This window comes from Narcine bancroftii, chromosome 3 (assembly GCF_036971445.1).
Source record: "Narcine bancroftii isolate sNarBan1 chromosome 3, sNarBan1.hap1, whole genome shotgun sequence".
Taxonomy (NCBI): Eukaryota; Metazoa; Chordata; class Chondrichthyes; order Torpediniformes; family Narcinidae; genus Narcine; species Narcine bancroftii.
This window is the reverse complement of record NC_091471.1, coordinates 223,034,880-223,052,138: the sequence shown is the minus strand read 5'-3', so window position 1 is coordinate 223,052,138 and position 17,259 is coordinate 223,034,880. Positions and strand designations below refer to the sequence as shown.

At 42.5% G+C, this 17,259-nt stretch overlaps 1 protein-coding gene across 5 annotated transcripts in view; it reads right to left on the bottom strand.

Moving 5' to 3' along the window:
- rasgef1ba (RasGEF domain family, member 1Ba) overlaps nt 1-17,259 on the bottom strand; it is a 119,985-nt gene that overhangs the window by 3,490 nt on the left and 99,236 nt on the right. For 4 of the 5 annotated variants that reach the window (XM_069926725.1, XM_069926724.1, XM_069926726.1 and 1 more), the window contains 2 exons: nt 8,932-9,055; nt 1,169-1,241 (listed from right to left, as the gene is read on the bottom strand). In XM_069926725.1, coding sequence (XP_069782826.1) covers nt 1,169-1,241; nt 8,932-9,055 — 197 coding nt within the window. Of the gene's footprint in view, nt 1-1,168; nt 1,242-8,931; nt 9,056-17,259 lie in introns of those variants that run through there. The other variant, XM_069926728.1, reaches the window with a different exon arrangement.

Here is a 17,259-nt window from a genome sequence, read left to right as displayed (position 1 = left end):
CCAGTTCATGAACTCCTTGCTCAGTCTCCATTCCGTTCCCCAGAAACTTTCCATTCCTACTTCATGCCCTTTTACATAATCCTATACCCCCCTTCTCCCCACTCCCATGGTCATTGATCAATTCTGGCACTTAATATCCTGGTTTTTAAATTCCTCCAGAGCCTTGTATCTCTACCGCCACCATCCACTGCACTCAAACAACTCTCCAGGATTTTGTGCTGCTCCATTTTTGACATTAGGACAATCATCCACACATTAATCGTTCCAACTCAGGTAGCTAGGCCTTTGTCTCCCAAGGCCCCATGCTCGGGTGTTCCCTCACACAAAACGCATTGCCATTCTGCACTGCCTGATCCACTACTCCTCCAATCCATCTCCCCCCACCCCCCATCGCCAACCTCATCCTCAGTATCTACCGCTTTTACTCCACAACACCACTGTTGTGAACCTTCAGAGTATAGGTAAATGCAGTAATCCTCCACCCACCCCCCCCGCCCCCGCGGTATCCAGCACCTATGGGGATTGTTAGATGCTGGATAAGTGAATTTTCCGGTTGCTTGAGATTGCATGTTGAGTGATTGGGGAACTAACCACTAGATGGGGTCAATTTAAAATTTTTTTTTATGTATTTACTTTCTGAGATTTTTTTGCTGGTTGCTTCAATTCCTGATAACAGGAATTTTACTATATTGTAATCTTTAAACTGCGAAGTCATATGTCCTGATTTTGTTTTAATATTTTTAAATTATAAAATGTGAATTTTACAATAGAATTAAGGATAAGAATCAACTTTTTCTCTGTCCAATTATTGCCATGAATCCTTTTTACAGGGATGCAGCATTTGAAATCCACAGGGAATGCAGGACACTTTGTGGATGTGTCCCCTGCCCATCACAATTTATAGAAGGATTAGTGTGGATGCAATCCATCTACAAAGTAACTGCTGGATTTCTCTCTGCTATTGATATTTCAATCTCAAACATTTGTCATGGTCTGGCAAAAAGTTCAATGGAGATTAAAGTGAAAGCTCACTATCACCAATACATCAAAGCACACTGATCTTATTGATCCTCAGATCAAAAGAAAAGGAATGTAATTATTTCTGATTTTAAATATATGGTTTACTCTGTAATAACTCATCCGATGAATGCCGAGTTTTGATGTCTACCTTAGAGTCTTCCACCTCTCCTTTTCAACATGATTCTCAGGGCCTTCACTTTCATAGGATGCCAGGTAAAGTGCTGCAGAACAAAACACAGCAGGAACAGTATTATATTATGGTAAAAATTCAATGTTGGTTTTACAAGGCTGCTGCCCATTTCAGATTGATTGAAATAAAGGTGAGTGGCAGGTGTTGAGGTGCATGTGAGGAAGCTAAAATAGGATTGGCGTAAATGGGTGCAGCATGGCTGATGTGGATCCAGTGGGTGAAAGAATCTTTTCCGTGCGCTGACCAAATGCACAAAGAACTCATTTGGCCCTGGTGTCTGTGCCAGTGCAGTTTTTCAGCTGCACCCCTGCCTTCAATTGTGTTAACCCAACTTTCCCTGAGATTCTTTTACAACAGACTCTCTGGGAAGATTTCCCAAGTCCTTAATTGAAGTTGGATTCTTGGTTGATTGGGTCTCCTTTATTAAGAGAAAAAATGAATTTAATTCAAAAAAAATTTTTTGACATACCTTACGGCCCGAGAGCCTGCGCCACCCAGTTACACCCAATAAACCCATACCTTTTGAAGGATGGGGGGGGGGGGTAACTGGAGCATCTGGAGGAAACCCACACAGACACAGGAAAAACGTAGAAATTCCTTACAGACAGAGCCCGATTCGAACCCAGGTCGCTATGTGACAGATTATATTGTGTTTGTATTATATATAGATATGATTTTTGGAGATAAATTTGGGCAGGTTTTTTTTAATGTAGGTCACATACAAACACTTTAAAACAGATCTTATTTAAAATATAACCATATAACAATTATAGTATGGAAACAGGCCATATCGGCCCTTCTAGTCCGCACCGATTTAACTGAAACTCCACTAGTTCACCTACCTACTCCCTGCCCATAACCCTCCAATCCCCTCACATCCATGTACTCATCCAATCTCCTCTTAAATGACAAAATTGACCCTGCTGCAACTACCTCTTCTGGAAGGTCATTCCACTCAGCCACCACTCTCTGAGTGAAGAAGCTTCCTCTTATGTTACTTCTTAAGTTTTTCCCCCTAACCCTTAACTTATGACCCCTCATTCCAATCTACCCTACCCTCAAGGGGACGAGCCTATTCACATCTACTCTATCTATTCCCCTCAATTTTATATACCTCAATCAAATCCCCTCTCAATCTTCTATGCTCCAATGAATAAAGATCCAGTCTACCAAATCTTTCTCCGTATTCTAGATACTGCAATCCAGGCAACATTTTAGTAAATCTTTGCTGCACCCTTTCTACCTTATTGATATCTTTCCTATAACCTGGAGGCCAGAACTGCACACAATATTCCAAACTTGGCCTCATCAATGCCTTGAACAGTCTCAACATCACCTCCCAGCTCCTATATACTATGCTATGATTTATAAAGACCAGCATACCAAAAGCCTTCTTCACCACCCTATCTACGTGAAACTCCACCTTCAGAGAACACTGAAACGTTATTCCAATATTTCTCTGTTCCTCTGCATTCCTCAATGCCCTCCCCTTCACCACAAATGTCCTATTTTGGTTATTCTTTCCAAACTGAAGCACCTCACACTTACCCTCATTAAACTCCATCTGCCACCTTTCAGCCCACTCCTCTCAGCAGTCCAAATCCTTCTGCAGTCCCCTAAAACCCTCCTCACTATCCACAACTCCCCCTATTTTGTATCATCCACATTTACTCACCCAATTTACCATCCCATCATCCAAATCATTAATGTAAATAACGAACAATGAAGGACCCAACACCGATCCCTGAGGCACACCACTCGTCACTGGCCTCCATCCTGACAAACAGTTGTCCACCATGACTCTCTGGTGCCTATCTTCTAGTCATCATTGAACCCATCTGACTACCTCAACATCTATCCCTAGTGACTGAACCTTCCTCGCAGAACTTTATTGAAAGCCTTACTGAAATCCAAATAGACCATGTTTACTGCTCTACCTTCATCAACCTTTTGAGTCACTTCCTCAAAAAATTCAACAAGATTTGTCACTCATGACCAACCCCACACAAACCCATGTTGGGTGTCCCTGATCAAGCCCTGCCCCTCTAGATACTTATACATATTATCTCTAAGAACACCTTCTATAAGTTTACCCACAACCGATGTCAAATTTACTGAACAATAATTGCTGAGCCAACACCTTGAGCCCTTTTTAAACAGTGGAACCACCAATCCCGTGGCACCACCCCTCCTTCAGTGACTGTTGAAAAATCACTGTCAGAGCCTCAACAATTTCCTCACTGACTTCCCTTAAGGTCCTGGGGAAAATCCCATCAGGGTCCGGAGATTTATCCACCTTTATATACCTCAGAAGTTTATATACCTCAGAAGAACACCCCCTTTTTCCTAATCTCTATCTTTTCCATAGCTTCCCCTTTTGCCTCAATTATCCAACACAAATTCCATATCCCTTTCTCTAGTGAATTCCAACGAGAAGAATTCATTCAATATCTCCTCCATCTCATTTGGTTCTTCACTCTGATTTTTTAGTGGACCAATTCTATCCTTCACTCTCCTTTTGCTATTCACATATTTGTAAAAACCCTTTGGATTTACTTTCATCCTATTCGCTATAGCCACCTCGCACCTTCTTTTCGCTTTCCCAATTTCCTTCTTAAGCTTCTTTCTACAATCAATATATCTTCCAAGCAACTTGTCCATCCCTTGCTTCCTGTATTTAATGTAGGCCTCCCTCTTATCTTTAACCAACTTCCTAATCTCTCTTGAAAACCACTGCTCTGTTGAACATTTGGCCCTGCCTTTTATCCTAACAAGAACATAAAGATTCTGCAACCTCAAAATCTCACCTTTAAATGCCCTCCAATTCTCCTCCACTTCCTTCCCAAAAGAAAATCAGCCCAAACCATTCCCTGCAAATCCCTTCTCATTTCATCAAATCTGGCTATCCCTCACTCAAAGACCTTCATTGTCAGACCAGACCTATCCCTTTCCATAATTATGCTGAAACTAATGGTACCATAATCACTGGATCCGAAGTGCTCCCCAACACACACCTCCGTCACCTGCCCCATTTCATTCCCCAACAGTAGATCCAACAATGCCCCCTCTCTAGTGTGTACTTCAACATATTGCTGCAAAAAGCTATCCTGCACACATTTTACAACTCTAAGCCATCCAGCCCTTTCACTGACTGTGTCTCCCAATCGATATTAGGAAAATTAAAATCCCCAACTAATACAACTCTGTTCTTATTGCACATCTCAGCTATTTCCTTACACATTGCTCCTCTCATTCTTGCTTCCCACTAGGTGGTCTGTAATACACACCTATAATAGTAATTTCTCCTTTTCTATTTTTTCATTCCACCTACACTGCCTCCCTTGACAAGCCCTCCAATCTATCATGTCTCAGTACTGCTGTAATATTTTCCCTGACAAGCAATGCCACCTCCCCCAACCTTCCAATTCTATCACATCTAAAGCAGCGAAATTCCAGAATATTTAATTGCCAGTCACATCCCTCCTGTAACCATGTCTCACTAATCACCACCACATCATACTGCCAAGTGACTATCTGCACCTTCAGCTCATCCACCTTCCTTACAACACTCCTTGCATTGAAGTAAATGCACTTCAGAGGCCTCCCACATCTTACCTTCTGCCTATCCCCCTCTTTACTGTCCACACGATTATTTGTTACCATTACTTGTCACCTACCCCTCTTCTTCTCAATCAACTGCCATTCCACCCCCAAATGTTGTCTATTAGCCTCTTCTATTTGCCGACAAAACCTCTCTCTGCTGTCCTCTCTCACCTGGACCCCTTCCCCCAACTATAGTAGTTTAAAGCCCCCTTAGTAGCCCTAACAAATGCCCCCACCAGAATATTGGTTCCTCTGGGATTCAGATGCAACCCATCTGTTTGGTACAGGTCCCACCTCCCCAAGAATAGGTCCCTGTGATCCAAGAACTTGAATCCATGCCCCTTACTCCACCCCTTTAGCCACATATTCAACCTTCACCTGATTCTATTCCTGCCCTCACTATCACATGGCACTGGAGCTCTGTTCATGTTAAACAGTCCGGTGCCCAAGAGACTTTGCTAATGGATTGTTGTTTACAAAAAGGCAGCAGATGAAAGAACTCATCGGAGCCGCAGGCTGTCTGGAGTGGAACATGCTGTTCTAAGAGGGTCATGTGGTTTTGCAAGCAGAAAGAATAAAACAGGCTTTTTTCTCTGAGAGGGAGAGAGAGAGGGAGGGAGAATTCAGTTCTGTAGTTTTACAGTCAGCAGCAACAGCAGCTGGGACTGGAACAGGACAAGCTGGCAAGCTTGTGGAAAAACACCATTTGGAAGATGGGCTGTGAGTGCTTAGTTCAGCCTGGTCAACTCCCTTGTGGTTCATGCAAGAGGAGAGGGCTGGCTGCCTAATGTTTCACTTGAAAAAGAGAAACCAAAAAGGAACTCCGTGGTGACCTGAAAGAAAGAGGATATCATCTGGAGAACCCTGATGGAGCAAGTTTCTTCAGAAAGACACTGAAGTGGCTGGTTACAAGGAATCAGATGTGGGTGTCCAGCAAACAACAAATCTCTCTCTGAAAAACATAAAGAACCTTCCTGAGTGGTAACCATTTACCTTTCAAGTACCAAAGCTTGGTTAACTTCATAAATGTTAAATTCTGTGCACAGTATAAGAATTGCCTGCAACCAGTGAACTTGGAGGAATGAGAAGTGAGATTGGACTGTGAGTCAAATAACTTTTCTGAACTTACATACATGTGCGTTTAGAATTAGAAAGGGGTTAAGTTAGGTTAAGTAAGTCAACAAAGATAAGTTAAAGTTTGATCCTGTTTTCATGTTTAAAGATAATTAAAAGTAACTTTTGTTTAAGTAATCATTTGTCTTGGAGAATATCTATTGCTGCTGGGTTTTGGGGTCCTCTGGGCTTGTAACAGCTATAACTGTATTGCGCTAACCATAGACTCTCAACAGCACACGATACTGCTTAGATAAAGGACACTTGGTAAATTTGCTAACTTTTGCTGCGCAGACTGACACTTTCACTAATGTCCACACCTTGTCAAAGCATAGAGTCTCACACCTCAGTGAGGATTTCGGCCACCGATGAAAACCAAATGATGGCCTCTGTCTCATTCTGATCTATGTCCCAGCTATATCATGCTACATTTATTTACATTCTTCATTATTGATCACTTGAAAAAAATATGATCAAGTCGTCTAAAAAATGTTTCCAAATAGCTGAAGATCTAATGTGAAAAGGGACATTTTCTATCTCCACCACAACAACTCTTTCATCATTATACAGTAAAATCTCTGGTATTCGGCACCTGTGGAGATTGGTAGATGTCGGATTAATAAATTTCCCAGTTGCTTGAGAGTGGAGAACTAACGGCGAGGTGCACCAATTTTAAACTTCCGTATTTTTTAACCCCATTATTTTCTGTGATTTTTTTTGCCATTTGCTTGAATTCCGAATAACAAGGATTTTATTGTATGGGTAATTGCTCAATTAAGTAAAGGAGAACATTCAAGGGGAACAAATCCAGCTGTGAGGAACTTATTAATTTACATCATAAACAAAGTAGGCCTGTGTCTCCAGGGCAACAGAGGTTTCAGTAAGGCGAATCTTTGTTTTGATTCACCAATCCTGGTGGCTGAAGATCAACAGAGACGTGCACCATAAATGCGACTGTTTTGAATACTTGTGAAATATACTTTTATTGGATTATCATTTGTTCCAATTTGAATTTCAAAGACAGCAGGTGATACAACTCACCTCAGCCACAGCTGTGGCTTAGTGCCAAATGCTTTGTAATCCAATAAAGGAACCCTGTTTCTATTTGTTTAAAAATCATTTGATTTGGGAAGCAAATCAATATTAGTTGTAAATTAGGATAATTTCTCCAGCTCTGAGCCAATCCAAGAAATATTATTCGTCTGCCTGTGAAATTATTCCTTGAAATAATAGTGGGTAAATGATTCATATTGTCTGACTCTAATTCAATTATTTTACCATTTTAACATCTTATCACATTTTTAAAAAGTTAAAATCTCAAAATTGGCCGTCTTAATTTCTGCATTCATATTTTGAGCAGATAATTAACTGATTTGGTGAACATTCAGATTTTTATAATGAATTCAGGACATAAAAATAAGCTTTAATACCCAAATAAATGTATCATACAGTTTAAATTCATTAAACACATTATATCTTCTGCAACACAGATTATTTATAAGTTATAAATGACTGGTTAAAGTGGGACAAATGCATTCATGAATATTATGAGAATAGGATGTTAAGTTTTAATTGTGAACAGGAATTGGACTGTTAAGCTTGAGAGTTTTATTTTTAGGTAACTGAAAGCAGCCCTTGATTAGGAAATTTTCATAGAGTAAGCACACAAGTCCAATTCCAAAATCATCCCCTTCATTGAAGAATCCTTGCCTCTCTCTCCAACAGGACTGCTTTTTAAAAAAATGATTGACAGCTCAGGTCCCAAAAATGTTTGCATATTATTACTGAATTGAACCAGGAGAGGCTAAAATAGAAACATAGGACCACAAATAAAAACCATGTCTTAGAACTTGCAAATGCACAGATATGTTGGTCAGTTCTCGTTCAAGTGTCAAGGTGGTGAAGAAGAATTAAGAAAGGTAGAATATGCTTGTGTAAAGTCAAATAAATCCAAATTTCACAGAATCTAGGCTTTAGTTACAACATCAAAATGTTAATTTGCTTCCAAACATAAAATGTGGCTGGAATTTTTCACAGGGACATTCCTTAAAGAGCAACGAGATAAAGTTCTTCATGGTGTGATTTGGGAAAAACGGGTTATTCAATGAGGAGAAATTGAGGAAGATGGTTTTCTATACAGTGAAGTTTAAAAAGAGATGTTCACATTGAAACAGAGATATTTTCTGAGAATGATTGACAAGACGCATTTCATTTGGTTGGGCAGATGCAAATTAAGGGCCATAGTCAAGGCAGCGAACCAGCAAGGGGCTCGGCTGCTGAGGGACTCACACAGGCTGTGGGGGTTTGCAGCCGAGGGAGCTGGACACTGGCTCACAGGAACCAAGTATCAGAACCAGGATTCGAGAGGGTGCTGATGGCAAGAAGGGTTCCTGAAAGGCATACTTAACATTATCTAGCATTGCAGCAGCTCCTAAATCTTTGATGGTACCTCCCAAATCCAGAACCTTTACGGTGGAAGGAGAAGGGCGAGTCCAGTTAATTTCCTCCATCACTCCTGCCGCATCCCCTCCCCTCCTCCAATATCTCACATTACTTCAGCTTGGAAAAATACTGCCTTTCCCTCACCAACAATGGATCAAAATCTCCAAACTCCCACCCTAATGATGCTGGAAGACACTCCGCCTGCTCAATTTTCATGATTCAAGTGCATGGCTCACCTTAAGGCAATTAGTTCTGGGCAAAAAACACCAGGCATGAAAGGAAGTTTTCTTTGCAAATGTTGAAATGCTGCTGTCTAAATTTATGCACGTTACATTTACAATTAGCATCAAAATCCAGAAGTTACAACATATGCGGATAAACATCTCGTTAGAAGAGAAAAGTCTTTTTCATTAGGCTAAACCCTCCAGCAAATTAATTATCGTCATTTTCTTGAAGCATTGCTGTTTGCCAGGGGTTCTTTTTCCTGCACTGTGCTCATTAAAATGGATAGACTTTATCATCATGACAGTACAGTTCATTTGCAGATGTATCTAGCGACTTACTATCTTCAGAGAAGACAGGAGCTGTTAGAAGATACTGAAGGATTTTACGATCACGTTCAAAGGGACACTCCACTCGTTTCCATGTCATGAACTCATTGACTTGCTTTGCCAGCTCCCAGAATTTCTAAAGAAAAAGCAAGAAATAAAAAATGGTTCAGACTATAATGGAGGATGTTAAAGCTCAACAATATTGCTCATATGAAACATTTCAGCAAATTGATGCATTTGTATTGAAAAGATCCCAGAAGTCTGAGCAATAACCAAAAGGACATCGGGAGTAAGAAATTAACAGCTGGACGTTCAGACTAAATACTTGAAGCCTGAGTCAGGACAGAGTTAAAGGCACGTAGAAACCTGAAGGAACACAAGAAACAGGAGCAGGAGTAGGCCATCCAACCCGTCGATCATGGCTGAACTGATTATGAATCATAATTCATAAATCATGAATGTTTTATATCAGGTTGGGAATACCGATCCAACATGTTAACACCATTAAACCTGTTGCCTAACCTCCACTACCCCAGTTCAGTAGTTCTCAAGCTTTTTCTTTCCACTCACATACCACTTTAAGTGTTTCCTATGCCATAGGTGCTCTGTGATTAGTAAGGGATTACTTAAGGTGGTCTGAGGGTGGAAAGAAAAAGTCTGAAAACCACTGTTTTAATCATCCCTAATTGACTCGTGATGAGCCTGGTTTCATAACTCCAAAGGAAATGGGCCAATGACAATTTTTCTCAAGCAAAATATTTCAGTAACCATTGGGTCTAGAGCAGTGGTTCTCAACCTTCCCTTCCCACTCACATCCCTCCTTAAGTAATCCCTTACTATTCACAGAGCACCAATGGTATAAGGATTGCTTAAGGTGGAATGTCAGTCTAGGGGGACAGTTTGAAAACCACTGATTTGGACATATAGCATGGTAACAGGTCATTTTGGCCCTTGAGTCCGAGCCACCCAATTTAACCTACACCCCCGGTACGTTTTGAATGGTGGGAGGAAAGCACCTGGGGAAAACCCACGCAGACACGAGGAGAAGGAAATTACAGACACCATGCTCCCTCTTAATTTCTGTGAAATGACAAATCGGTTTCCCCTGAGTACACATTTTCCAATTGTGCACAGTTCATCTCTGATGGCCATTTATGTTTTGTTTTGACAGCTGTTCCAAGCACTGCTGTTGATCCAATCCCTAAGGTCCATCAGCTCTGGGTCCATGCACAATTCCTCCTCGATCTTCCTGGTTTGTACTGTCCGTGGTGTAGTGTTCACTGCAACGAATCTCACAAACGATTCAGCCTCCATCTCAACAGTTGAGTGCTTTACCCCATCGTCTTTCAGCAACCTTGATAATGATTCAGCAAAATTGTTTTTCTCTGTTACGTAAATCACTCTGTGACGATATTGTTGTAGTCTCAGGATCCATCTTTCGATTCTAGCACATGGCTTTGATTTCTGGGAATAAATGGCTTCCAGTGGTGTGTGATCAGTTAAGAGCTGGAACTCTATGCCACATAGATAAGCATGGAAATGTTCGCAGGCCCATACAAGTCCCAGGGCCTCCTTCTCTGTCTGTGAATAACGTCTTTCAACATCATTAAGTGACTTGCTCGCATATGCAATCACCCTCCATTTTTCCCCTTGCTTCTGAACCAGGATTGCTCCTTGTCCCACTGGGCTAGCATCAGCTATGACTCGTGTCTGAGCCTTTGGATCAAGATATCCCAATGTATGTGCCCTCATCAGGCTTCTTTTCAATTTCTGAAATGCCTTCCTTTGGTCAGGTCTAAACACAAAGTGAGCAGTTTTCCTTGTTGGCCTCCTCAGATGTTCTGCAATAGTTGGTAGATTTAGTATGAACCTTACACAACAGTTTACTGGGCCCAGGAAGCTCCTCACTTCTGTTGCATTCCTTGGTTCTCGAACCTCTACAACTGCCTTGATTTTACCTTCAGTTGGATTGATACCTTCACTAGTCAGGTTATAACCCATGAACGCCATCTCGTATACACCCAGCAAACATTTGGCTGCATTCACTGTTAATCCAACATCTCTCAACCTGGCTAATGTCTGTCTAAGTCTCTCATCATGTTCCTCATGTGTGGCACCATGGACAATGAAATCATCTGAGATGTTAGCTATGCCTAGAACTCCTTGGATCACTTTGTGGATTTCATGTTGATAGATCTCTGAAGCAGCATTTACACCAAATAGTAACCTCTTGTATCTAAACAATCCACAATATGTGATGACTTTTCTTGACTCTGGCTCTAGTTCTAGCTGGTGGAATCCACATTTCAAATCCAACCAAGAAAATTTTGCATGTTGATAGTTCCTGTAGAACTTCATCTACTGTAGGAATGGGATGCCTTTCCCTCACTGCTGCTTCCTTTGCTCTCATCATATCAATACATAGTCTGATCTCTCCATTGGGTTTTGGGACTACAATGACTGGGCTGACCCAAGGTGTTGGTTCCTCCACTGGTTCAATTATGTCTTGTTGGACAAGTTCAACATGTTTTTGCTTCTACTTTCTCCCTCAGCCCAAATGGTGTCCTTCTCACGGGTTGTGCTACTGGTCTGACCACTGGATCTATTTTCAATTTGATCTGCCTGTTCCTTAGTTTTCCAAATCCTTCAAAAATTGACTGGAATGCCTCCTTCAGATCAATATAGGATTGCACTGAGTTTACATTCAGGCTTATATGTAATGCACCCATTGCCTGTGCTGACTCCCTACTCAATAGAGGTTCCCCTCATTCCTCTATGACAACAAACTCTGCCATCGTGGACATCTGCACCTCTGCTGTAAAATATCCAATTGTTTGAAGCAGCTTTGATGAGGTGTATGGAAACAACTTTTTCTCATATCTTCTGGTTGTACATTTTATCTTTTTCTTTTTCAGTTCCTCCCATAAAACTCTGTCTATGATGTTGGTGTCACTCCCGCTGTCCACCATGATGTCAACCACCAATCACTACTGGCACTTTTGCATTTGCATGCTTATTGTTAATGGCAAAAGCACATCTTGTCTTAATTTGTTTTTCATATGTACATTCATTCACGTGAGCCCTTTTCAACATGACGTACATTTTGTTTACCCCTCGGTCTACGTCTGCCTCTCATCCCCCTTCTTCCTCTACAATTATTTGTATATCCGGGATCACCTCTTGGCTGAGGTGGGGCGCTGCATGTCTTGGAAAAATGGTCCTTTCTACCACAGCTTCTGAACACTTGACCCCTGGCTGGACAGCACAAATTCTTTCCAAAATGTCCGATATTGCCTCATCGATAATATTCCCCACCACGTTTTGAATAACTAGTGTGCTTTCCATGTTCCTGTCCTTTGCTTGCGCCGGTAAATATTTTATGAATTTGACCAGAAACTGCACCATCATGTCCAGCTGGGGGACCATCCAATTTCATAGTCTGAAACTGAGTTTCCACTGCTTCAAATAATGCTGCTATTGACAATGCTTCTGCCAGTGTGAGTGTTGCACCTTTCTCAACTTACATCTCAAGTGGTTTGATGTACAACTTTATACCACCTGATCTCGAATCTGATTTTCCAAATCTGCTCCATAATTGCAACCTTCGGCCACCTTCTTGAATCGTGTGGCCAATTGAGCAATGGCTTCCATGTCCCTCCATTTGAACTGTTGAAAGACATGGCGTTGGAATGTGGAATTTGATTCCACAACAAAATGTTTTTTCAAGACATCAACAGCCCTGTTTATAATCAGCTTTGTTCCCCACGTCGGCCAGCGTCTTGAAAATCTGCCGCACTGCAGCCCCAGCAATATACAAGAGTAGAGCCCTCCTCTGTGTGAGATCCATCAGCGTCAACACGTCGACAAACAGTCCCAAGCTGTCGGCATATGAACTGAACTCCTCGTACCCAACGAGCACTAATCAAGCTTGCTTCTCCAGTCGGCTCCTGTGGCTTCAATTCCTGCAAGTGCCATATTTTCTCCTGTGTTGCTAAATATCAGGAATCTCAGTTCATCCTCGTCGCAAATCCGGAGGTCAAATAAAGTCAACGCTCTTAGGTTGAGTTCAAATATGCTCAGTCTTTATTCCACCATGACTCCTATTTCACTTTCTTGTGGTCCTGTGCAAAATGCCAGCCATCACAGTCGATAACCAAACTATATTATCTATCACAAAACCTAATGACACAGTTAGAGCTGGATCTGTTGATATAATCATGAGACAGTAGTGTGAATAGGAGCGGGCTGAGCACACAGTCCTGAGGTGCATCAGTGCTCAGCATGACAGTGTTCGATATTCTGCTACCAACCCGGACAGGCTACGGTCTTTCCGTTAGGAAGTCCAGGATCCAGTTACAGAGAGGGGTGTTGAGTTCCAGCGAGAACAGCTTCTCCATCAGCTTCAACCTTTGGGGAATGATTGTATTAAACCCTGAGTTGAAGTCAATGAACAGCAGCCTGGCATATGAGGTGTCTTTCTCCAGGTGGGCCAGGATGAAGTGAAGTAACAAGGCTAAATGATCATCTGTGGAGTTTCTTCTATAGGTGAATTGAAATGGGTTCAGCATCTCTGGGAGGTCTGCTTTTATGCGTTCCATCATCAAACGCTCAAAGTATTTTATAATGGTGGAGGTCAGTGCCTCAGGGCAGTAGTCATTGAGGCCTGTTATTGTTGCCCTCTTGGGTGCCGGGATGATGGGTGACTGTCTTGAACTCTGGGGTAACAATGGGCTGCAGTGTTGAAGACGTCCATGAAGACCTCCATCAATTTGGTCTGCACAGTTATTCAATACCTGACCAGATATGTTGTCTGGTCCTGTCACCTTGTGTAGGTTCACGTTAGATAGGATTCTCCTCACCACAGCCGCGGCTATGCCCGTTCATTATGGGAACACAGATCTTTCTTTGGCATCATCCTGTTCTTCTCATTAAACTTTGCATTGAAGGTGTTCAGTCTGTCTGAAAGGGAGGCATAATTTTCCTTAATTTGCAAGGTTGACTTGTGATTCGTAATAGTCTTGATTCCTGGCCACATGCACCTCATGTCACAGTGTTGTGTAGCTGTTTGTGAATCTCTGTGTGTACCCATGCTGGGAGATTGGCTGGGAGAGCAGCCCTGGATGATCTTAGTGCCATTGTACACTCTGTCCTGAAGGCAGCATCACAAACTCTGAGAAGGGCTCAGACCTCTGCCTCCAACCTTGGTTTCTGGTTAACCCTGGTTGTGGAGCATTCGATTGCAGTGACATCCTCTGACATAGCCAATTCCTGAGCCCGTGTGTTCCTCTATGCTTACATGACCATTGTAGGTGGCCGCCTCTCTGAAACAGCTCCAGCCCATGGTCTCAAAGCAGTCTTACAGCACTGCTGTGACCCACACCACCAGCCATGTCGTGATCTAGTTTGCTTTGCCAGCGGTCTATACGCCGGGGTTAGCAAGACAGATGTGTGATCCGAGTAACCAGGGTAGGGGTGAGATGCAGCCTTGTACACACAAGGGATGTTGTTGTACACCCCATCCAGGGTGTCCTCTCCTCTGGTGGAAAAGCACACGTGCTGTTGAAACCGTGGTACAACTGTTTTCAGGTTGGTGTGGTTGAAGTCATCAGCGACAATCATGGTAGCATCTGGGTGGGAAGTCTGGGTTTCACTTTAAAGCTCCTTCATGGCTTCACCCTCACGAGCCGAAGGTGGAATGTAGACTATGGCAATCAGCGTGGCCAAGAACTCCCTGGGCAGGTAGAAGGGTTTGCATTTCACCAGGACATCCTGTATCTCTGCTGAGCAGAAGGTCTTCACAACAGAGACATTGGTGCACCAGTTCTCATTGATGCACAGTCCCCCCCTCCTCGAGTCTTGCCAGAAGCAGCAGCGTCTCTGACTGCCCTGAAGAAGATAAGGCCATCCAGCTGGATCGCTGAGCCTGGAATGGTGTCCTGGAGCCACATTTCTCCAATCACCAGAGCACAGCAGCCCTGCAGTTCTCTCTGGTTCAGATGCAGCCTCAGGTAGCCCATTTTCTTCTCCAGACATCTTACATTTGATTGTAAGATCATCGGGAGTGCAGGTCAGAAGAGGTTAACTCTCAGTTTAACCCCAGTGCCAGCTGTTTTCCACACTTCTGCCTTCTCCAGGGTCTCCCACGTGTCTCCCGTGATCCGCTCCGCAGTTTGCAGCAATCTATGTTCCCTGCTTCAGTAGGTTTAAACAGCACAGAATCTTACCAATCCGATAATTTGAAAGTCTGGTTCGGGTTTTGTATTTTGATGAGTTTCCCGATCATAGACACAAGGTAGCGGGTTGGGGATTTCATGAGGAGCCAAAGTGGCTGCTGCCATCTTGAAACAATTTACCTACCTCTATCTTATCTATGCCTTTCATAATTTTATACATTTCTATAAAATCCCCTCTCATTCTTCCAAATTCAACTAAGTACAGTCCTAGATGACAATCCATCCTCATAGGCCAACCCCTCATCTCTGGAATCAACCTGGTGAACCTCCTCTGCACCATCTCCAAAGCCAGTACATCTTTCAAGTCAGGAGACCAGAACTGGACACAGTACTCCAGATGCTCTAGCAATGAAGGCCAACATTCCATTTACACATGTAAACCAACCTTTTTTGATTTATGCACGAGCTCTCCCAAATCCTTCTGCACAGCAGCAGGCTGAAATCACTTGCCATTTAAATAATACTCTGATCTTCAGTTTTCCTGTAAATGTGGATAACCTCACATTTACCAACATTGTACTCCATCTGCCAGACCCTTGGGCACTCACTTCACTTATCTACAGTATATCCCTGCAGGCTCTCCATACCTCTACACGATTTGCTTTTCCACTCAACTTAGTGTCATCGGCAAACTCAGACACACTGCACTCTGTCCCCTTCTTCCAGATCATTAATGTATATTGCGAAAAGCACTGAACCCTGTGGCACCCCACTTGCCACTGATCCCCAACCAGAAAAACATCCCTGTATCCCAGATCTCTGCTTTCTTTTGGTTTACTGTCCTCTATCCATGCTAATGCATCACCCCCCCCCCCATCTCTATGTATCCTTATCTTCTGTATAAATCTTATATGCGGCACCTTATCAAACGCCTTCTGGAAATCCAGGTAAACCATGTCCACCTGCTCTCCTCCATCTATCACCCTTGTTATTATCCTCAATGAACCCAGTGAATTTGTCAAACAGGACATGCCTTTGCCAAATCCACATTGTGTCTGCCTGATGGACCCATTTTGCTTGAGATGCCTCGCTATTTCTTCTTTAATGAGACATCTTCAATCATTTTCTCAAGATACAGATGTTAAACTAACTTGGCCTATAGTTCCTTACCTTCTGCCTACATCCTTTTTTGAATAGTGGTGTGAAATTCACTGTCTTCCAATCTGCCAGGTTCTGCTCAGAGAAATTTAGTAAATTATTATCAAAGCCTCCACTTCTGCAATTTCTTTCAGTACCCTCGGATGCATTCCATCAGGACCAGGGGACTTAACTATCTTTAGACCCCCAAGTACCACCTCTTTAATGAAGGCTTTTGTATCTAGGTCCTCACCTCCCCATCACATCTCTCCTTGGCACGTTCAACATGCTCTCTACTGTGAAGACCGACACAAAATAGTCATTCAAAGCCTCAGCCAATTCGTCATTACTCAATATCAATTCCCCCTTCTTATCCTTCAAGCGACCAACCTTCACTTTGGCCAGCCCTTTGCGTCTTATATCAGCATAAAAACTTTTACTGTCAGTTTTAATACTTCGTGCTAATCTTTTTTCAGAGTCTACCTTTTCCCTCTTTTTGCTCACTTTTGTGTCTTTTTATAGTTTCCAAATCTTCTTGTTCCCCACCATGCTTGGCAACTTATGACTTATGAGTTAATTTTCCCCATTTAATCTATGCTAAGCCCCAACAGTAAAATCCTATCAATCTTCCTTCTCCGTTTCCTTACTTCTATGTGGTATTCTCTCTCACGCATGCCCATCAACTCCCCGTTGATTCGTTCTGCATTTAGAGGTCATTCACAGCAGTGAATTAACCTCCCAGCAAGTCATTACCATTGGTATTGGGAAGTGGATTATCTGGCAGAAACAAGAACATGCAAATTCCACACCCAGGAGTTGTGATGTATCAGCACTGGCTTCCTTTTGCCATACTGTACTTTGACACGATTGTCTGAAAGAATTCAGTGGATTGTTAGGCCACTGACAGAACAAGTAAGAATCAACTGCCATGAACTTGGAGTCACATTACAAGCCAGAGAAAAGGCAGCAGATTTCCTTCCCTGAAGGGCTTCAATAAACTAGGATGCTTTTGCAACAATCTACGTTGACA